This window comes from Trachemys scripta, chromosome 4 (assembly GCF_013100865.1).
Source record: "Trachemys scripta elegans isolate TJP31775 chromosome 4, CAS_Tse_1.0, whole genome shotgun sequence".
NCBI lineage: Eukaryota > Metazoa > Chordata > Testudines > Emydidae > Trachemys > Trachemys scripta.
Genome location: NC_048301.1, coordinates 28,968,047 through 28,991,056, shown reverse-complemented (window position 1 = coordinate 28,991,056; position 23,010 = coordinate 28,968,047). Strand labels below are relative to the sequence as shown.

The window sequence follows — 23,010 nt, the reverse complement described above, 5'->3', positions numbered from 1 at the left end:
GTGGCTTATTTCCACTTTTGGATGCATCACACTCTTCAGCAGTGGCCAAATCTCCCCTTCCTGTGCAAAAACTGAATATGCTGCCTTCACCCAGGGGCTCTCTCAGGGAACAAAATGCTCTTCAGCTGTTCATCAGCATTTACAAGTTCCCCGACCTTGTGTTCAAAGGTGTCAGAGAGTCTAAAATGTGATTGTCTAAGCTCTTCCTTCTCAGATCTACCCAGTCCAGTCCATTGAAATCAATGGGTGAGCCTGAAGGGAAGATCTGGCCTGTTTAGATTACAAATAACATTTCTGAAACCTAAAAGAAATTACAGGGGTGGGGAGCTTATTCTCACACCATTGTAAATCAAGAGTAACTCCACAGACTTCAATGGAGTTGATCAGAATTTAGTGTGGTATAACAGCACAATCTGGACCAGACAGCCAGAGATAATTCAATCATATTTCCTACTACCACTAAGTATTCCCCCTTTAAAACTAGTGATTTAACTTCTGTTCTTTGCTTATTGTCCACAGGATACCAGCCTTTAGAAAGAAAGGAGGCATTGTCGTAATACTGGACTACTTAATAAAGCCAATTTCATTAAAAAAATACTCATAGCAACCCAACCTAATCCTACCCCACTCCTTTCACCTCCTAATTAAAAAAAAAAAACCCTCTAAAGAGAACGTAGAAAGTAATTTCTGACTAGAGAGATTTGATATACAGCATTATCCCTTAGTTGTTTCCAGTGCAGAACACATCTTTGATAGATTTTTTTGACAGTAGAGAATAACTGAATGGGCCTAAGGTAAAAAATGAACTCAGTTTGTTGACCGTTCCCACATGGTAAAAAGCCACTAAATAAAGAAATCAGAATTCTCTGCTAAGGGAATCTGAATGAAATAAGCTGGAGCAGTGAATTATGCTATACTATGTGCCTAAGGAAGGGCAGCCTCTCTGGAACAGAAATGAAATGTAAGCCTCACAAACAACACTGAAAGCTAAAGGGATCCCACACTGCAATTTTATTTATCCTTTTGGAAAAGACTGGGCAAAACAACCACCCATTACTGGGAAGAAAGATGATCTTGTGACTAGGGCACAGGAGATCTGGATTCTATTCCCAGTTCTGCTGTAGACTTCTGATGTGACTATGGGCAAGTCATTATTATCGCTGTATGGTAGCACCTGGATAACCTAACTGACATCAGGACCCCAATGTGGTAGGCACTTGACATAAAAGACAGATCCTGCCCTAAAAAGCTGAGACAATTCAAATAGACAACACGGACCAAGAATGGGGGAAATTGTTGTCCCACATTTAACAAAGAAGGGACAGAGAGATTAAGGTACTTGTCCCAGGGTAGATAGGAAACGTGTGGTAAAGCAAAGAATTCCACCCAAATCTTCTGAGTCTCAGTGCCATGCCTTAACCACAAGCTCATCCTTCCTTCTCAAATCCTTTACTCTGCCAGTTTCTTCAACTATTAATTAGCAATGAGGGTTTTCATTCATGCTGGTGCAATATAGCTTGTGGCAAGTCTGACTGGAGCAAGAATGTCATGAAGAAAACTCCCTGTAACATCTTCTGTCTTAATGAAGCTGAGTCTCAACTACCTAGGCCTCATCCGCTCCCTAATCTCAGCCAGATGTTGGATGAATCACTTAACTGCACTATCTGGATCTTACGGACTAGAGATGTAGAGCTGGCTGACATCTGCATACTGAAGGCACCATCTCCCCTAATAGTCTTGCATACATGTTGAACAGGAGTGGTACCAGAAAAGAGTTTTTGGTGTTCTCCCTGTGCAAGATCCCCTGGGGCAGACAAGCACAAATTGGGTGTTTTATCTGCAATACTGGAGGCAGAATTGACAGCGGGGCTCACTAAAGTTGGAGCCATGGTGTGCATGTAGTGGTGGAAGAGGCTTTATGAGAAAACAAGCCCAAACCCAGATTCTGAGTGTGTGTGCTCACTGTTTTGCACTGGGCAGGACTAGTGGCCAGTCTCCCCAGCCCAGGAAGGCCTCATTGCCATGCCTAAGACTGTTTCTGGACACAGTTTGATTCTTCAAATATAAGAACATAAGAATGGCCATACTGGGTCAGATCAAAGGTCCATCTAGCCCAGTATCCTGTCTTCCGACAGTGGACAGTGCCAGGTGCCCAGGGCTGGCTCCAGGTTTTCTGCCGCCCCAAGCTGCAAAAAAAAAAAAAAAAAAAGCAGCAGCAGTGCGATCGCGTCACTCCACTCTTCGGCGGCATTTTGGTGGCAGGTCCTTTGCTCCGAGAGGGACTGAGGGACCCGCTGCTGAATTGCCGCCGAAGACCCAGACCTGCTGCCCCTTGGTATTGGCCGCCCCAAGCACCTGCTTCCTTAGCTGGTGCCTGGAGCCGGCCCTGCAGGTGCCCCAGAGGGAATTAACAGAACAGGTAATCATCAAGTGATCCATCCCCTGTCGCTCATTCTCAGCTTCTGGCAAACAGAGGCTAGGGACACCATTCCTGCCCATCCTGGCTAATAGCCATTGATGGACCTATCCTCCATGAATTTATCTAGTTCTTTTTTGAACTTTTTCTGTTATGGTCTTGGCCTTCACAACATCCCCTGGCAAGGAATTCCACAGGTTGACAGTGCGTTGTGTTTTTCCTTTAATTATCTGTTAGTCTTAAAGGTGCCACAGCACCCCTCTGTTGCTTTTTACAGATCCAGACTAACATGGCTACCCCTCTGATATCTTCCTATTATTTGTTTTAAACCTGCTGCCTATTAATTTAATTTGGTGCCCCCTAGTTCTTGTGTTATGAGACGTAGTAAACAACACTTCCTTATCTACTTTCTCTACACTAGTCATGATTTTATAGACCTCAGTCATATCTCCCCTTAGCTGTCTTTTTTCCAAGCTGAAAAGTCCCAGTCTTATTAACCTCTCCTCTTACGGAAGCCGTTCCATAACCCTAATCATTTTTGTTGTCCTTTTCTGAACCTTTTCCAATTCCAATATATCTTTTTTGAGATGGGGCGACCACATCTGCATGCAGTATTCAAGATGTGGGCATACCATGGATTTATATAGCGGCAACATGATATTTTCTGTCTTATTATCTATCCCTTTATTAATTATTCCCAGCATTCTGTTAGCTTTTTTGACTGTCGCTGAACATTGAGTGGATGTTTTCAGAGAACCATCCACAATGACTCCAAGATCTCTTTCTTGAGTGCAGCGGCGTATTATCGCCTAGGCCAACAAGGCCTAGGCCTAGGCCGGCAAATTTGCTCTTGCCCCCTCCCCAACTCCACCCCTTCCCCAAATCCCCGGCCCGCTTCCTCCCCCAGGCGCGCTGCGCTTCCCTCCTTTCACCTCCCTCCCAGGCTTGCTGCGCTGGGAGGGAGGGAGAAGCGAGTTGCAGCGTGCTCGGAGGAGGCGGAGCAGAGGTGAGCTAGGGCCTGCGGGCGCGGGGAGTAATGGGGGGCCGGGAACTGCTCCCCGGCCTGCCCCAGCTCACCTCTGCTCCACTGCCGCCGCCATGCCCCGAGTGCACCGCAACTCCCCTTCTCCCCCCTCCGTCCCAGGCTTGCTGCGTGAAAGTGCTGGGAGGGAGGGAGGAGAAGTGAGTAGCGGCGCATTTGGGGGATAGCGGAGGTGAGCCGGGGCTGGCGCCCACGGGGACCAACTTTTGGGGGGGGGGGGAGAGGGAGCCACTCCCTGCCCCAGCTAACCCCTGCTCCACTGCCGCCATCCCTCGAGCACGCCACAACTCCCCTTCTCCTCCCTTCCTTCCCGGCTTGCCGCGGGGGAGCGGAGGTGAGCTGGCAGGGGGGCGGCAAATTTGTTAATCTGCCCCTGCTTGAGCGGTAACAGCTAATTTAGACCCCATCATTTTATATGTATAGTTGGGATTATGCTTTCCAATGTGCATTACTTTGCATTTATCAACATTAAATCAGAAAAACTTAGTCAAAACATCAAAATAAAAGCAGTTCCTCTGCCAATCCTGTGCTACAGCTCCCAGAGGCTTTCCCCCTTGCTTATCTCAGTGCTGGAAGGAGGAGACATCAGCCCTGCTCCAGGGTATACTGCTAGAACCCATCTCTCTCCTGCAGCTCTGCTCACTGGGGTCTTGTAGCCCTTAATAGGGATCACCTGACCTCTTCTAAGCTGGGGTTGATAACTGAACAGGGATGGCTGGCCCCAGACTTCCTGGCCCTTGAAGGGCAGACCACCCTGTTACACATACCCACACAGCCATAGCAGGTTCCTAACTCCCTGATCTCTGCAGGCAAACATAGGTTGTGTGGGTGCAATCAGTAAGTTGTATGCACAACAATAGGTGCACACACACACGCCAACTTGAAGGTACTGACAATTTTGCATTTGCCTCATACGTGTCAGTAATATGGAAACTCCATTACATTATGCATTAGAATGCAAATGCAAAAATGTGGCTAGAAGCCAAAAATGAGAACCCTTCTCATTCTGTTCCGATAACATTTTCCAGCCCCTTCCCTCCCGCAGTGCAGATTGAACGACTGCTACTGTTATTTATTATTTAGTAATTATACAGTGCTTTTCATCTTCAAAGTGCTTTACAAACATTTACTAATTAAATCTGAAAAATAAGCATTACACAGACCATTACAACTTATCAGTATTAATTAGTGCTTTGCTCATTTCTTGGATTTATGTGGGTGGGGCACATGAAAATGTAGGTTGTACAAGCTTTGAGAACAGGTTTTTTCTGCTCAGTGAAAGTAAGCACAGTAAAGGCTATTTATAAGTGGGATTAGCACTTTGTTGTTCTTTTCTTTTTCAAAAAAGTGATTTATTTTTATTTTTGAAAGGGCGGAAACTACAGGGACTTGTGGTCACTCTGTACAGAAAATAGTCATTAGTATTTAAGTTCTGGACCTTTGCTCCTCTTTATGGACCAAACGCATCAATCAACTTATTGCCTACGTTTCCCAGGGCCTGGTCCCTTCTCAGTGGGCAATGGAATGCCACGGGAGTTACATATGTGCATCCAGAGGCCTACATCTCTAAGAAATACAGAGCTAAATTGTACCTCAAGGATCACAGTTGTGCTGGGAATGGGAACAAAGTACAGTGACCAGATGGCATTGTCTGGAGGCACTATGCCTGCCTATGGTATAATGCTTCCACAATCTCAGTTAGGAATGAGCTAAAGATCAGACCTTGCTGCATCTTAAAAAGTGTAACACTCTGCCTTCCCCAACTGCTGCCATCCCAGTGCTGTCTACAGGGGCAGGCTCATTCTATAGTCCCATGGCCATAAAGGACTGATGGCAACACTACGACAGTAAAGCCCTTATTCAGGGTTTACTCAGTCCTTCTTCAAGCACAAATTCCCACTGAAGTCAATAGTTTTCTTCAGGAAGGACTTAGTACAAACCAGTGCCAATCTGCAAGGAAACTAAAAACAAAAACATGGAAGGAGAGAATTTAAGCTTGTTAAATAAGTCAACGTTTCTGACCAGGAGGAATACTTGGCATTTTGGGAGCAAACTCACTCTTATACTAGCTTTATAACAGTGGAACTCCATTGACTTCCATGGAGTTAGAATCATAGAACCATAGGGTTAGAAGGGACCGTAAGGGTCATCTAGCCTAACCCCTTCCAAGATGCAGGATTTGTTGTGTCTAAACCATCCAAGACAGATGGCTATCCAGCCTCCTTTTGAAAACCTCCAGTGAAGGAGCTTCCACAACCTCCCTAGGCAATCTGATATAAATGAGTTACTTCTCATTTACATCAGTATGGGAAGAGAACTGGGCCCATGAATCAGGGCCAGCTCCAGTGTTTTTGCTGCCCCAAGCGGCCCAAAAAAAAAAAGCCGTGCTCAGCTCCAAGAGGGACTGAAAGACCCGCCGCCGAATTGCTGCCAAAGAGTCGGACGTGCTACCCCTTTCCGTTGGCCGCCCCAAGCACCTGCTTGCTATGCTGGTGCCTGGAGCCGGCCCTGCCATGAATCTAGAATCTGCTCTCACCTAGTCTGGTGTAAATCTGGAGTAACTCCTTTGGAGCCAGTGGTGTACCTGTGGATTTACATCACTGTAACTGAGTGCAAAATGTAGCCTGTAGTGTAGAAAGATTATTGGGATTTTGAAGGATTAACAGATGGACAATCTGTGAACTTCTAGGCTACTGACCTGAATCAAGCCCAGGTGAGTATCCAGAGTTTGGGGCTGGCAGTTGTTTGGGAGTTTGTATAAATGAGTTGCCTTTTCAGTGCTTATACGTCTACTTCACACCTTTTCTCTCTACTTAGACCCTTCCTGACAGCCTGAGCAGAAAGGCAGAGGACTGAATAAACACGGAGATTTTGCTTCCATCTCACATACAGAGTTGTTTATTTCAGATCAGAAATAAAACACTTTGGCAAGGGGTAGTGTGGTGAACCCTGCAGTTCCAGTGCCCTTTATTATTAATTATTATTATTGTTTATTTATTATTTTATTATTACTTATTTGTATAGTGTAGCATCTAGGAGCGCCAGTGTGCTAAGCACTGTACTAACACATAACAAAAACAGTCGTGGATCCAAAGAATTTATAATCTGCTGTGCTGTTTCTGTGATTGGAGAGAGCTTCAGTCTTTAAGGGATTTCAGACTTCATTTTTCAACAGCACTAAACCCACTTAAAATGTTTATAGACAAGCATAGTAGACAATGTGTGTGGAAGAATTTGGCTGCACTCAATCATGATGCTGTTTGGGGAGGGGCACAGGGTTCTTCATGTCACAGCTAATGAACAGCAAGCTGGGCTTAGCTTTCTGTTATTGTTTCCTAAGAAAATGGCCATCCTTCATACCGCTGACTCAAAAAGCAGACATCAAAGAGAGGAACTCCATTATCCCTATCTGAGCCACTTCACATGATTAGGCAAAGGCCCAGAATGGGAAATGACCTTTTTTCCATTCTTGCCTTTTTTCTGGCTAACACACAGTTGGTTCCAGAGTCTTTACTCCTTTTGTTAGCACTTTACCCCATCACAGGGATTTAGCGTGAAGTGTGGCTGTTGTGTGATATTATAAGGACAGTGAAGCTCCACAAATGCTTTTTGACATGGATATTTAATACCCTGCTCTTCAGAGCCAGACAAAATGGAGCTGATTCTCCAGTTGCATATACCAATGTAAATCGGGAATAAATATATGTAACGCAATGGAGTGATATAAGTGTATGGAGAATCATGGCAAATGTTAGCACACTCAAGCTCCCTCCACCCACAATTCTGCCAATACAGCACGTCTATTCGTCTTGTCCAGGATCGCTCCTGAGGAGAGAACTATCAGCTGCTAGCAATAGAGTCACACTGTAAAATAGTTAGGAGTACATACTGTAGAGGGGAAGGAAGATGTGGTAACAAAAATAAGATCATGTGGCTACATAGGTAGCTACTGTACAATTTGATGGTTGTTGTGGGTTCCAAATCATCATAATTCCACAACCCATATAATGGCCAGGCAGAATTGCAGCCTTTGTGCTTTGGGGATCACATGGGCTCCTTTTCTCTTGGTGCTCCCAAAGGAACAGTGGGCATGAGGTGACACTCTGGCTTCACACACCTTATGCACTGGCCAGTATAACCGGTCAGCAGCGTAGGGGGGAGTATAGTAAGTTGGTCCTATAAAGGGCTGTAACAGTAGGCCTGCAGAGGCTGTGTTCCCCTTTGGGTAGTGCGGCTCCTTACCACCCATTCCTAGGGACTGTCCCTAAACAATGCCATTGGGCTCTTTATCAGCACATTTTGGTTTAAACTGGGATATGTGTAAATTAAGAGGATCCTAGTGTCCTTGCAAATATGACTGTATTCCTGCCCTTGTAAAAAGCACAGGACCTCACTGTAGTCAACAGAGCTGCGCAGATGTAAAAGCAGCATCACTGAGAAGAAATTCAGGCCCATGGTATTCTACAGTGTGGTCCTGATTTTCAGACGTTCTAAGCATCCACATCTTGAGTTGAAACCAGTGGGAGCTGCAGTTACTCAGGCCCTTGAGAAATCAGGCCCCACTGGCTCCATTCCAGATGTTCTGTACCTCTTCAGTGGCAAAAACCCCAGCTATTAAACCGGCTTAAGTGGCTCTCTCAAGATTCCTTTGTTTAAGGGGAATCCCTGGGTGGTGGAGAACCAAAGTCATTATTCTGTGTCATGCTCTTCCCATGTCAAGGAGTATTCCTGGGAGAAATAAAGTATGTCTAGGGTACCCCAGCATCTCAGCGATCAGATCCAGTGACTGCTGGAGCAGGATCCTGCCTGTAATGAAGAGTAGCTCTGAGTCTGCTGTAATCATACCAGGGACTGGACTGAACCCAGCATCAGGGAAAGATCAGGTTAAACGCCATCTTGGCTCTTCCTACAAACTGTGCTGAGTGTATGTCAGGCACTCAGCTGTGCCAGTACTCTCAACCTCAAGTGTTCAAAAATCATCGAGCCCCCAAAATGCCTGAGATTGGCTTAAAATGAGATTATTACAAAAATAACATATTGGGTTCTTATTTGCCTTCCGATTTTGGAGTCTTTAGGGTACACTCATGTCATGATTTCAAGGTTTTATCCACAATCATGAGGGCTACAAACTTACTTTAAAAAAAGAAAGCAAGCCACTGTTCCCATGTATTAACATGACTCCAGGAGCTGGGGCTTTAAGAAAAACACCATTTGTGGTCCTCAGGTAAAATTATGAGAGTTGGCAACACTACCTATTATCCTCAAAACATTACTATGATCCTGAGTCTCCACTTAACTACACAGGTGCAAATTGGGAATACAGTGGATACTAGTTAATAGCAACCCTGATATTAACAACTTCTGAGTAATAGCAACATTTTGCTGGGACCCAATCCCATTTCATTGTCCTTAATTTTCATGGGATTTTGATACTGGCATCGGCATGTGGCTTATTGAGAACTTTTCTTTAGAAAAAAGGCCTCAGCTGCAGGCAAGTTTGCAGGGCTCCAGCCAGGGAAGGAAGCACTGGAACATGAACACTTGGCAGAGCTTCCTTCTGTCGCTGCAACTCTGCAAATTTTCTGCGCCTGGGGACCACACAGGAGGTAAGGGTCTGGTTCGCTCATATCACCGCCTAATGGGGGAGCCCCAGCTGGAGTCTCAACTCCACAGGCTGGGAAGGGATGCTGCAGTCAGGGCTGCAGATGGGATGCCAGGGCTTTCCATGGCAAGCAGGGGTGCTCATGGAGCTGCACGGTACCTCTTCTCACTGCTGCCCTGCCCACAGTCTCCCCTCCCAGCCTGTAGGGAGTGGTGCCAAGCAGCTCTGCAGGCTCCCGCTCCCCTACTGCCCCCCCTGCCCACCGCCTCCCCTCCCTGGGGAAAGCCCTGGCATCTGGGCTGCGGCCCCACTCCCCACTGCTGCTTGACTGCAGGCAGGTTTGTGAGGCGCAGAGAAGCCATGTCTCAGCATTTCCTTTCCTGGCTGCAGCCCCACAAACTTGCCTTCTGCTTATCGGCAGCTGCTGGATAATGGCAACTTTTTGCTGGCAACTGCGGCATTCATAATAAGTGGAATCTACTGTGATTCCAGTGAAGTCAACATAGTTACACCAGCATAGAACTAGCTTAAGTTGAGCATCACGTCCTAATCTTATAGTATTGGTCCTTCTGCATTTGGGCCAAGTACCATCGAGTCCTGCAGCATTTTTTTATAAGGATGCTGGGTTGACACAGAGTTCTACACATTCCTATATCCTCATCTAATGTACAACTGCACAGTACAGTGAAAAATGTCATATTCTTTAGTGCTCATGGCACATAGTTAATGAGCCACAGAACTGACCATAATGGTCTATAGATTTCTATTGGCTTCTCAGTCAATATGCTGTAAATTAAAAGTCAACGACTGAACAACATTTTAATGAAAAATCAATTGTGCGATATGTGGGGCATTCCTCTGATGTTACAGAAACCAAGAAAGGCTTTCTGTAATTTTCTGTCATTCTGGGTTATGGGGGAAAAAAAGTGACATTTTCCTTTTTATGGCAGCACTCTTTCTTCTCATCCGCATGTTTGTGTAAGTTTGTGTAATCGTAAAGGAGACAAATAGAAGATGGAGCCTACTCCCCCTCCCCCCCTTAATAGCTATGCACAAATGAAGTGTTTATACAAATTCCAGACTGACAGCCCTGGAGGACAGAGTCCAGTGCTGATCCACAGAACAGATACTGTGCGGGCAGCAGCAGAGCCAACTTTCCCACACAGGACTGCTGATGTGCTTCAAACTCTACCATCTGTGGGGGTGAAAGGATTTTTCATTTGCTATGCCCATTCAATCCTTAATCTGTTCAATGAAACTGCTAACAGTGATTTTTGATGAGACAGTCACTTATCTACCAGGACTACCAAACTCAGGTCACATAGACCATTAAACAGCTGTCAGATGGCACCAACTTTCAGTTTGTGCAGACTAAGATCCCGTTGTGCCATTGAAGTCAATGAAATGGTCTTATTGAGTCCAGTGGGATTTGGATTAGGCCTTTAGTGCTTGGTTATGCAACACTTACTCTCGCAAGTAATCACATGGAAGTCATTGCACAGTAGAGCCCACAGGCTGGACCTGAACTTGCAACTTAGAGCTAAAAGGTATTTATACCATTACCCAATGCCCTGAGATATCCAATCCCCCTCACACACAGATTTTATGTAAATTAAGGGTTGGATTCCACCACTCTTATTCACAGTGGAATTAATGTGTCTGCATGTGAAATATGATAAACTTAGGTTGGGTTAGCAAAGATGTGGGTCCAACGTGTTTTAATAGCCAAATTTCATGGATTGCTGGAAGTAAGGATAATTTTCTTTTTAGACAATACTCAATTTTAACTCAATTTGGTTACATTCAGGTTCATTAAATTTTGGTCAAAATGAAATAACACAACAACAAGTGACCTGGGGAAGAGCTCTGAGTAGCTTGAAAGCTTGTCCCTTCTGCCAGTAGAAGTTGGTCCAATAAAAGATATTACCAAAATTACCTTGTCTTTCTTACACTTCTTCACAGGTAAAAATGACACTGCATGAGGTTTCATGCCGAGAGTAAGACCAGTTGTTCAGAATATTTAGTATGTGATCAGTGGGTCCATCACAAACCTCACTCCCAGGTGGCAAGAGGAGACTAAATCCATAGTGGTGTGCTTAGAAATACAAGCCAAGCAACACATGCATTGGCCTTTGTGCTGTGATTAAAGATAGCAGAGCACTCAGCCAATCCATTTATGATGACCATAAAATTATAGATGAACTTTGTGTGGGAAAACTTGAGGTACTCAGGCTATAATATGTTTTCTAGGACTTACTGTTTTTTTGATTTTCTGGCCACTTCGAAATCCTTCCAAATTCCTTTTCCACTTCCTTTTCCTGCCAAATTCATCTCTGAGTCAAAGCACTACTCCTTGAGGAACTGCATTTTCTATGGGCTGATTCCTTTCCACGTTGGAGGGACCTGGCTTTGGGTCCTGGAAATGGGGTTCTGGGTGGCAATGTATATTGAAGCTGCTTTCATAAAGGGTTTGTCTTTTGCTTACACAATCTCCATCATCACAGTCCTATGTCCCAGTCTTCTAGCTAGATGAGTTAGCTTGAGCTTTTTCCACATCTTGACTAATGATATTCCTGCATTGGCCATATTGTTGATTAATTTTAACCCTCTCATCAACCTACTAAAAGCTATTCTAATAGATGATACATATTTTTTCCATTGCACTTTAGAATACATTCTCCCTCTACCAAGAGAATACGTGCTGCCCCCAGTCTATGTCATTTACTCAGTCCAACCCATAATAAGCAGTGTTTTTCCTGTGAGTACCACTGGTTCATTTAGCTACATGTAGAAAGGCAGTTCAACGTTCCCTTGATTATTTAGTACATCCTGAAGCCACCCTGTTAGGCCTGGGTACTGCAGCATGCAAGGTATTTAATGTCATATGTTGGATATTAGACCCTCTGGAATACCTAATTTATGAATTTTCTTGTTTGTCATTTTAAATCTGACCAGTCACTTTATTTCAACATAGTGTTTTCCTCTATTAGAATGTGATTTGAAGGTGAATGTGCCAGTTATTTAAGGAAATGCATATGTAAGTATTTACAGTATCTTTCCCCTGTGCTATGGAGCGTATATGTAACTGTTGTAGCTTAGCAAAGTTACAAGAATGAGCAAAACATCTGTTATGTGAAATTGTTAACCAATATGGGCCTGTTTTTTCCTGCTGATTTAGCAAGAGTATTTTTTGTCCGCAAACCCTTCAATATACAATTGAGAACAGAGTTATTCATCCTACCACAAATCCAGCAGACCCGAGAAGTCACTTCCTTGGGCAAAATGGGCTGCTGAAAGGTCATCTCAGAGAGTGAGGATGTTCTGTAGATTTTTAATACAGACTTTTCACACATAGAAAAATAATCTGAAATAATCTTCTAGAAAGTCCAATACCTGAAGCATCCAATGGCACAGAGACTTGGGATGTTCAGGTTGGCTATTCTCTTCATGTCTCAGGAGACAGCTGCTGTCTCTTAACTTTACATAAGAAGTCAGGAGTATTTTTTTTTAATTTTTATATAAATATCTTAGTCCTCTTATAGTAAGACAATGACATAGTAGTGAGTTACAGAAATAGGATTATGTAATGCATCACCCTCCCTCCCTCATCTCATCTGTTTACTTACCAAACAACATTTAATCCTCCTTACCTGTCTATTTCCCCCCTTTCTCCACCTCCCATCTTACTGTTGTACTATGATCTAGGTGCTTACATTGTAAGGGAACGTAGAAATGAGTTTAAGAGACAACAAGATCCTCAGCTGATTTAAATGGGCATAGCTCCACTGAGTTCATTGAAATTACATTGATTTACACCAATTGAGGATGTGGGCCACATTGTCAGGGGCGGCTCTATGTTTTTTGCCGCCCCAGGCATGGCAAGCAGCTGGCTTTTGGTGGCGCTCCTGCGGGCGGTCTGCTGGTCACGCGTCATGCCTGCGGGAGGTCCGCCGAATTGCCGCCGAAGCCGCGGGACCAGCAGACCTCCCGCAGGCGCGCCGCCAAAAGCCGCCTGCCTGCCGCCCTCACAGTGACCGGCAGGCCGCCCCCCACAGCTTGCCGCCCCAGGCACGCGCTTGCTGTGTTGGTGCCTGGAGCCGCTCCTGCACATAGTACTGCTTAGACAACAAGCTCACATTGAATTATCTTGAGTTCAACCAGCAATTTGAGTAATTCCAGGAGGGTCAGATGTCCATTCTCCCTCTCCCTGCATCCTAAGCTATTTACTGATTTTTCTTGACCCATCGGCAGTTATTAAACAGGATGCACCCATTCAAGGGAAAGGGAAGGAGTGACAGTACTTTACAGAGACATATTAGAAAAATAACTACAAATGTTTTTGAATTTGAACTGTTCATTTTCTCAGATATGCTGGTACAGCTGTTATAATACATCACTAATAATAACTGGCTGTGTGACTAGCTAGTCACGTAAATGCTCTGTGCCTCAGTTTCCCCATCAGCAAAACGCATAGAATAACATCTACTACATGTATTGTTCTGAGTTCAAACTAGTGTTCTGTACATTTCTTAGAAATTCCTGAATGAAAGATGTTACAGGTTATGGCCGCTCTTGGTACGTAAGAGCCAGTCCTTAAATTTGGCCAGTTCTTAAATAATTTTAATGTGCCATTGAATAATTTCAGATGATAAATATCTTTCATTAAAAAAAATTATCTACCACTCTGTCAGCAACAAAATAAAAAGACAGTAATAGCAACTTAACATTCCTGAGGTGTCCTTTTTGTCTAAAATGTGAGGGTGCTGCCATAAAATATATAACCTCATTACAAGCACGACACATCAGTGTGTGAGCTCTCCTGGTACTCAGTGCATGCCAAGAATACGTGCATATACAAATAGAGTACTGACAGCCAGTCATTAGGTGTTGAACATCACAATTTGCATGCACAAATACTATTTGCATGCACAAATATAAATTTCTCAAGTGCACAACTAGGCTGTGAAAAACGATGTGCAAGAAATCTAATCTGCACTCACAATTTTTGAGGCTGTTTTGCTGCCCCTTTGGAAATCTGTCGCATATATGTCCTTCTAAGCATATAATTTATCTAGCATGTCTTTTTAAGCATATAATTTGTCTGGCACATCTCGCTGGTGTTCTAAGCATTAAAGCTGATTGATACACTTTGCTATTAGAAATGAAAACAGAGGAACTTCCTTACATCAAAGAAGATATACTGGTTATACTGGTGTAACTCCACTGATTTTAATGGAAGCCAAAAGGGTGAGACAGCAACATGCAGATTTGGCTCTGGAAATAATTTTTCACATTAAAAACACTAATACACTATTGTATGTTGTGAATTGTAAAGTTAAAGCTGATACTCTCATGAACTTCCAGCATTAAAAATAAAACAAAACCAAGGGATGCAGTTTTGATCCAGATTCAGTAAAAATGTTGTTGAGTTACTGTTGCATTGAGAATGGTCACTCCCCCGCTTCTCCTCACAGAAACATGCAGACACCAGACTGAGTTTGATTGAATCTGGCCCTTTGAAACCACCAAATGAGATTTAAGTCTCAATACAACAGGATTTTTCTTCTTTTTTCTGCTTTAAATTTGATTCTTATGAAAGTGAGGGACTAAGGCTTGGTCTACACTACCCCCCCAATTCGAACTAAGGTACGCAACTTCAGCTACGTGAATAACGTAGCTGAAGTCGAAGTACCTTAGTTCGAACTTACCTTGGTCCACACGCGGCAGGCAGGCTCCCCCGTCGACTCCGCGGTACTCCTCTCGCCGAGCTGGAGTACCGCAGTCGACGGCAAGCACTTCCGGGTTCGACTTATCGCGTCCAGACTAGACGCGATAAGTCGAACCCAGAACTTCGATTTCCAGCCGTCGAACTAGCTGGTAAGTGTAGCCAAGGCCTAATACAGTAGACCCAAGCGCTGTGCAAATAAATCTCTGTCCAAGCTTTCCTGCAAATAACTTTTAACTCTTACTGCACCTGAGACCCATCTGATTCCTGTTATTTCATTGTCAGCTTCCTCTTAGCACCAATACTGCTAACCATGTCAAACTGCCTGGTACAGACAAACATGACATAGCAACCATTGATGGTGAAGGCTGTACAACTCACTTCACTTGTGGGCCCAACCAAATGTGAACCCAAGTTTCCAGAAGGTCCTTGCAGTAAGATTACTTGGAACAATGTCCACTGGCACAGCGACACTAGTGGGTCTGCCACTGACTTTTCCCTTATTCACACTTTGAGGGAAATATAAATCTGTATTTTTAATTCATATTGGGCTGCACTGTGGCGACTGATCTCATGCCAAATAGGCTTTTCTTTTAAGGAATCAGAGGTTAAATTGCTGTGGATGTTTTTTATGTAGACTTTTTTTTCCCCTGTAACTGATGGGCTAGCTAGAATTTTTTAATTTTGTGCTAATTGTACAAAACAAGGAATGTATGGTGATGGTGTAACCCACACACCTCCTGGGTGTGGTGTTCTGTCCCATCTAGTAGTACCCAGACCACTTAGAAAGCGAGAGAATTAAATGAGTCTGTTCTACAGCCTTAGCTAAAAGGTTCAATCCTGCCTGCCGACAACCGGGTCTGTCGGCGTTACAATGGCAAGACTTATTAGTGTATAATAGTAGTAGTGGTCCATGGGCTTGGCTACACTTGCAAGTTAGAGTGCATTAAATCAGTCCTGGGTGTCCTAACTCTGGGGTGTCCACACTGGCAAGGCACGTAGAGCACCTGGACTCTGCAGCTGGAGAGCTGGTAATCCACCTCCACAAGACGCATAAAGCTTGCTGTGCGCCGGGTGAAACACCTGGGTGTCAGTGTGGACAATGTGTTGCATTACTGCACTGTGATTGGCTTCTGGAAACGTCCCATAATCCCCTGACGTCAAGTGGCCACTCTGGTCATTGTTTTGAACTTGGTTGCAGGCATGCGGATATCCCCTTTCAAAGCTCTGTTTCTGACAGCTGGCATGCTTATCTACTCTAGGGCAAAGCAAACCATTATTGTGGAATGTTGCTGCTGTGAGTGTATGTGAGAAAGAGGCGGGGGAGGGGGAGAGGGTCTACTGCTCTCTGAATTTACAGGACAGCATGCTGACACACACTCTGCCCCCCAAAAACACACTCTCCCTCCCCCCACATACACACAACACACTCCCTGTCACACTCCACCCTCCTCCCCCATTTGAAAAGCACGCTGCAGCCATTTGCACACTGGGATAGCTACCACAATGCACTGATCTTTGTGGATTGCAAGAGTTGCTAATGTGGCCATGCCAGGGCACTTGCAGCTGACAGTGTAAACACACAGCAGTGCTTTCCCTGCTGCGGTCTCCGAAGGCTGGTTTAACTCCCAGCGCTCTACATCTGCAAGTGTAGCCAAGCCCCATATTTATATTGCCGTAATGCCTAGACGCCTCAATCAGGACCAAGATTCTACTCTTCCTGGTGTTTTACAAACATGACCCCTCTGCCAAAGAGCTAACAATCTAGGAACGCTAGAGTGCCATAAGCATGTGCAAGATTTTAAAGAACTTATGAAGTTATAATAATACTTGACACATGTACCCTTCAAATACTTTAATAAGCATCAGGTAATGCATCCCCATGACAACCCTGGGAAGTAGGTAAATTTTCTTATGCCTGTTCTACAGATGAGGAAACTGAGATGTTAAGGACCAGATTGTTCCGAATCCCAGCCCAGGTGCACAAGGAGAAACAGTAAAAGGAGCCTCTGCTTTTCCTAACTTGACTGTAGAGGGATCAGCTACACTGTGACAGGGAACAAAGGCCGTGCTCTCTCTTAGTACCAGTACAGGCTCTAGCTGCCCGAACTGGCATGAGGAGGGAGGGCCATAACCACGGTTTCCTCTGTACCAGCCAGGCATGGAGTGGAAAGCGCTCATGTAGCGGTCACACCGACATGCACTGCTTAGAAACTCATAGGGTAACTTCTCCACTCCACAGCTACTCCCATTCAGCTCAGAGAGCCTAGGGCACCAATAGCCTCTTGTCGCTCATCCAAGTCTACAGAGAAAGTCAGTGTCAGAGCAAGGATTGGAACTGGAGTGGTTCTGATTTCTGTGCCTCTGTCTGAAGAGAGGGGGTTCATGCCCCAGTAAATTCACAATCTAATTTAGCCACAGAAATATAGGATATATTGGTCAAATGAGAAAGGAAGCAGACTGCGCCAGTGTTGGAAGTCTTCATGAAGACAGGTGTGTATGGGAATGAGATTGGTTGGTGCACAAGAAGTGCGCTTCAGTTCCAGGTATAGGGTGAGACTGCAGCAGGTCATACTGAAAGGTGAACTGTCAGGTTGGAGGGAGGTCACCAGTGGAGTTCCTCAAGGTTCGGTTTTGGGTCCCATTTTATTTAATCTATTTATTACTGACCTCGGAACCAAATGTAGGAGTGGGCTGATAAAGTTTGCGGATGACACAAAGTTGGGAGGTATTGCCAATTCGGAGAAGGATCGGGATATTCTGCAGGGAGACTTGGATGACCTTGTAAACTGGAGTAATAGAAATAGGATGAAATTTAATAGTGAAAAGTGTAAGGTGATGCATTTAGGGATGACTAACAAGAATTTTAGCTATAAGCTGGGGACACATCGGTTGGAAGTAACGGAGGAGGAGAAAGACCTCGGAGTCCTGGTTGACCACAGGATGACTATGAGTCGGCAATGTGACGTGGCCGTGAAAAAAGCCAATGCGGTCTTGGGATGCATTAGGCGAGGTATATCTAGTAGGGATAAGGAGGTGCTGCTTCCATTATACAAGGCACTGGTGAGACCTCATTTGGAGTACTGTGTGCAGTTCTGCTCTCCCATGTTTAAAAGGGATGAACTCAAACTGGAACGGGTTCAGAGAAGGGCCACTAGGATGATCAGAGGAATGGAAAACCTGTCGTATGAAAGGAGACTCGAGGAGCTTGGTTTGTTTACCCTAACCAAAAGAAGGCTGAGGGGGGATATGATTGCTCTCTTTAAATATATCAGAGGGATAAATACCAGGGAGGGAGAGGAATTATTTCAGCTCAGTACTAATGTGGACATGAGAACGAATGGATATAAACTGGCGGTGGGGAAGTTTAGGCTTGAAATTAGACGAAGGTTTCTAACCATCAGAGGGGTGAAATTTTGGAACAGCCTTCCGAGGGAAACAGTGGGGGCAAAAGACCTCTCTGGCTTTAAGATTAAGCTTGATAAGTTTATGGAGGCAATGGTTTGATGGGATAACGTGATTTTAGTCAATTAATCAACAGCGTGCCATCGCTGGTAAATAGTATCAGTGGTCAATGAGGGTCTGGCTGGAGAATCTTGCCTGCATGCTCGGGGTTCTACTGATCGCCATATTTGGGGTCGGGAAGGAATTTTCCTCCAGGGTAGATTGGCAGAGGCCCTGGAGGTTTTTCGCCTTCCTCCGCAGCATGGGGCGGGGGTCGCTAGCTGGAGGATTCTCTGCGATTTGAAGTCTTTAAATCACAGGGTGTGGGGACTTCAACAGCTGAGTCAAGGGAAAGGGGGTGGGTCAGCTTTTGTGCCTGCATCATGCGGGAGGTCAGACTAGATGATCATACTGGTCCCTTCTGACCTTAAAGTCTATGAGTCTATGAGTCTATGTTAAAGAAGGTGCCAAGTGAAGAGTAACGGAAGATGAATAATGATATAGAGGGAGGAGGGAGGTTTGGAGGGACTAGCAGTTTTTGAAAGGCAAGTAGCATGCTTTTCATAACACAAAGACCAAGACAAAGCACATTTACAAAGTGTCACTACGGACTGAAAAGACACTGCTAGGAACAGAGAACGTATTAGAATGGAACCTGCCTCAGAGAGCCACCTAGGGTCATTCCCTTAACTTCCTTTTGCATACCCCAAAATATTGTGTTTCTCCTATCTTTCTCTGGACAGATGAGAGTAATGCAAACAGGAACAGGAAATGGGGATTTCTCAGACTTTCCAAAAAACAAGCTGTTTAATCATAACAGATGATTCTCCATGTTGAAAGTAATATCTGTTACTGGACCAACTTCTGTTGGTGGAAGGGACAAGCTTTCGAGCTCCACAGAGCTCTTCAGGTCATATTTTGTCTTATTTCCTAGGGCTTACCAATAAATATTCCTCAAAAAGGATCAAGGCAACAACTCTTTGGGAATATTGCCAACAGCTCTAGGGCATCCATTCAACATAACTTTACTGAAAGGATTCATTGTGGAGGACAAATGCTGTAGTTACTCTGAAAAAAACCCAATTTCAGTTAATGATATTCTCTTTTATAGATATTCATCCCCACTTTGAGCAGTTCTCAGCTTAGTGTTTGTCAATAATGTAATCATCAATATAAGACTCAGCAGCTAAACTAGCATTTGGCTCAGAGAAGTGAAAACGCCTGTCAGTTCTTCCTGCTTACGTTGTCTTTAACTGGTAGCTATATTGTTCTTCCCTGCAACAAGATGCCCCATAGCCTTCTGGAGGCACGCAGCAGCTCTGAACTCAGGCTTGGTCTACACTTATGTCAGTATAACTGTTGCTCAGGCCTCCGGGGCATGGAAAATCCACATCCCTGAGTGAGGCAGTTATACTGACCTAACCCAGTGTAGATAGTGTTATGTTGATGGGAGGGCTTCTCCCGTTGACATAGCTACCGCCTCCCATTGACATAGCTACCGCCTCTCGGGGAGGTGGAGTACCTACACTGATGGAGAAGCTCTCCAGTTGACGTAGGTAGCACCTTCACTAAGCACTACAGAGGTTTGGCTGCACCAGAACAGCACTCTATGTGTAGACAAGCCCTCAGTACCGTGAACATCTTTTCTACACCCTCCCAGCCAGCAGAAGATAATTGCTCTGAAGAGAGATCCCTTGCTTGGTGAATGTAGAGCTAGGGAGTTGCTTCTGCCTTGAGTGTACTTTACAACCGCAGAGTTTCTGCCAGTAACCATTAACAGAATATTTAGCATTATCTAGCCCAATGCAATGGGTGTTTGTGTGACATGGACACCTATCCACTAGAACTGGACTGAGACCACCAATGCATTTCTCATGAAGCCACTGAACAGTCATTAGAGACTAATAGCTTTCAGTCTATTGAGGTTGAGTTAGAACGATGCAAAACTTTTTACCAATTATCAATTCCATTAGCCATCCAGTCCTCTGCAAATTCTCATTTTAAAACAGTTCAGCTATTTAAGCTGGAAGTTTAAAAGTCCTTGAAATTGATAAAAAATACAGGTTTTGGCTAAACTATAAAAAGAAAAGTTGATTTCTGTATACTCACTAATAAAGTAAGTTAGCTACAGAACATTTCATTCTGCCCTCTGAATCCTCCCATTGGCTGCAAGCGGTTACATTATTCTTCATTTCTTGTCCTGATCCGCTGGATAGGTTTTGTGGATGCTCTTAAAACATGTACAATGTTCCAACATTGAGATGTCTGTACCTGGGCTGATTTTCCATCTGTTTTTGATGGAACGTTGGGTTTCTGACTAAATGAAATATCTCACAAAAGCATCTTCTTTCTGCAGAAAACTTCTACTTTTGTCAAAAACTATAAAAACTTTTTTTTCAGTTTTCAGCCAAAAAACAAAAAATTCCCATTCAGAAATGCTGCTGTAATGCTTCATGCTCCCATTCTTCTCTATGGGCTGGGTCTCCCAGCCAGATCATATGTCCATGGCCAGTGACTACACTGAGGAACTGTGATAGCTCAGTGGTTTGCGCATTAGCCTGCTAAACCCAGGGTTGTGAGTTCAATCCTTGAGGGGGCCACTTAGGGATCTGGGGCAAAAATCAGTACTTGGTCCTGCCTAGTGAAGGCAGGGGGCTGGACTTGATGACCTTTCAAGGTCCCTTCCAGTTCTAGGAGATGGGATATCTCCATTAATAAAAATAAAGAGGGAAGACTGTGGTTTACCATGGGAAACATAATCCAGCCTGGGAGTCTAGCCCATAGAGAAAAGCAGGAGCGGGAGGCACCATGAAGGCATTTCTGAATCTAAATTTTTGGTTTTAAACCAGAAGGTTTTGGCCAAAATTTTTCAACTTTTGATTTTTTCACCAAAAACTCCACATTTTCCTTGGAAAATGAGACAAAAATGATTTTTTTCAGGTGGGCGGGGGGTGTTTTTTTTGTTTTCCAACTAGATCTAGTCTGTACCAGTGGCAGCTGGCATGGTAGAGAGAGGTTGTACTAGCAGCAACTGAAGTGATTGCTACACACAGTGTGTACATGGAATTAAATTAGGACACCCAGTTCTGCATTTGGGTCTCAAGGTGACAATTTGGAACCCTGAATTAGGGATAGTTTAAGAGCCCCAAATGAAGTATCTTAGGGTTTGGGTTGTAGGGTACTGTATCTGTCTAAGCGATTGTTATTATTATTAGTGGTGGACAGTAACCTCAAATCTGAACACCTTTGAATTCTGGGGAAAATCTGAATAGGACTTGGATCCAGAACTGAACATGACAGCTGGGCCAGACCAAAACCCAGATACATATCCCAACACCCAAACTATGGAGGAAGTTCCCATTCAAATCTGCACTTCACAGATTTTCATCATTCTCAGGACTGAATATTTGTGCTTTGAACTTCGTCGTTTACACAGGAAAAGAGTCAGGTCATAAAAACTGGCTTTATAATGAAAACACAGACAGGCTATTAACTGCAGTGATGTTACAGGATGCATTAGGGAAAGAAAACCAGGATGCAAGATGGCAGCCAAATATCTCAAAGCACTTTGAGGAGTTGATCTGCCCTAGGCACAATCAGCGTGCCCCCAGTCTTACCTTTTTATGGCTTTGTAGCAAATGATGACAACTACAAAGAGGAACACTAGTGTGGCGCAGCATACCGCAATGATTATAACCAGGCCTGGCCACCAGGTCTCTTCAGTGGGGCAAAAGGTAGACTTGGGAGCTGTAAAAGATAATGTGAAAAACATACATGAGTTCCCTCGGATAAGTAGTTTATAATCAGATAGGCTTCATTCAGCCTGAATATAGAACTGCACCAGGGCCGGAGACATGTACAAAGAGGTTATTTCACATCTGGGACCAGTTTTCTGAGCAGTAAACTCTACTTGCGGTGTACTGGATGGATATTGCTTGAGAACCACGTGGTGCAGCAAGTCATCAAGTGCTGGCCACAGTTCTTTGTGATGCTCCATCATCCACCACATTGCCTTCAGATACAAAGGGAAAGGTACAGCTCTGCTGCCAGAGAGCAATGTCTTTTCTCTTGGTGATTGCCCATCTATGGCAGGATCAGTTTTAGTTTTATAGAGAAACATCATGCTGATAAGTTCAGGCTTTTAAACAAAATTAGGAAAGGTTTATCTGGGAGAAGTAGCAGTACCTACAATCAGGGATGGAAGATGGTGAATTAGTTTAAAAGAACGCAGGAATTCTATTACAGTTACTAACAGCTTTTAGAGGGCTTTACTCAAAAAACATTTTTCTACTGTATTGTCACTTTTTTAATGCATTTAATTAATATCCATTAATTTATGCAGTGCTTATGAAAATATAAATTAAAAGAAGAAAAGTGTATTTATTTCTAAGGGCTAGATTGTGCCCATAGGCACTGCCCACAGCAAGGGTAAACTGCACCAGGAGTAATCATGGGAGATATTTCACTCAGAGATAAACCTCTGCAGCACATTTGTTTTCCTTGTGGCTTGAGAGGATAGCAACACACTGAAGGTCTATAGGTAGGCTTGGCAGAATTTGATTTTTTTTAACAATTAATTGTGACAGACATCAATGTTTATTTTTAAGCATTTTTTTCTTTTTTATCAATGTAAATTTACACAATGGCACAAAATTGTGGGTTTTAATCATTGTTTCTGATTTTTATCAATTTCAGTTGTTTACGGTTGTGGGAAATTATGGGCATGTTAGACAAGAACTGTTTAATTATAGTAGACGTTGAGATTCAAAAGTCAAAGCATC

At 44.0% G+C, this 23,010-nt stretch overlaps 1 protein-coding gene across 2 annotated transcripts in view; it reads right to left on the bottom strand.

The window, feature by feature from the left end:
* Nucleotides 1-23,010, bottom strand: part of PRIMA1 (proline rich membrane anchor 1) — a 74,424-nt gene that overhangs the window by 11,960 nt on the left and 39,454 nt on the right. For both annotated transcript variants that reach the window (XM_034768146.1, XM_034768145.1), the window contains exon 4: nucleotides 21,847-21,976. In XM_034768146.1, coding sequence (XP_034624037.1) covers nucleotides 21,847-21,976 — 130 coding nt within the window. The remainder of the gene's footprint in view (nucleotides 1-21,846; nucleotides 21,977-23,010) is intronic.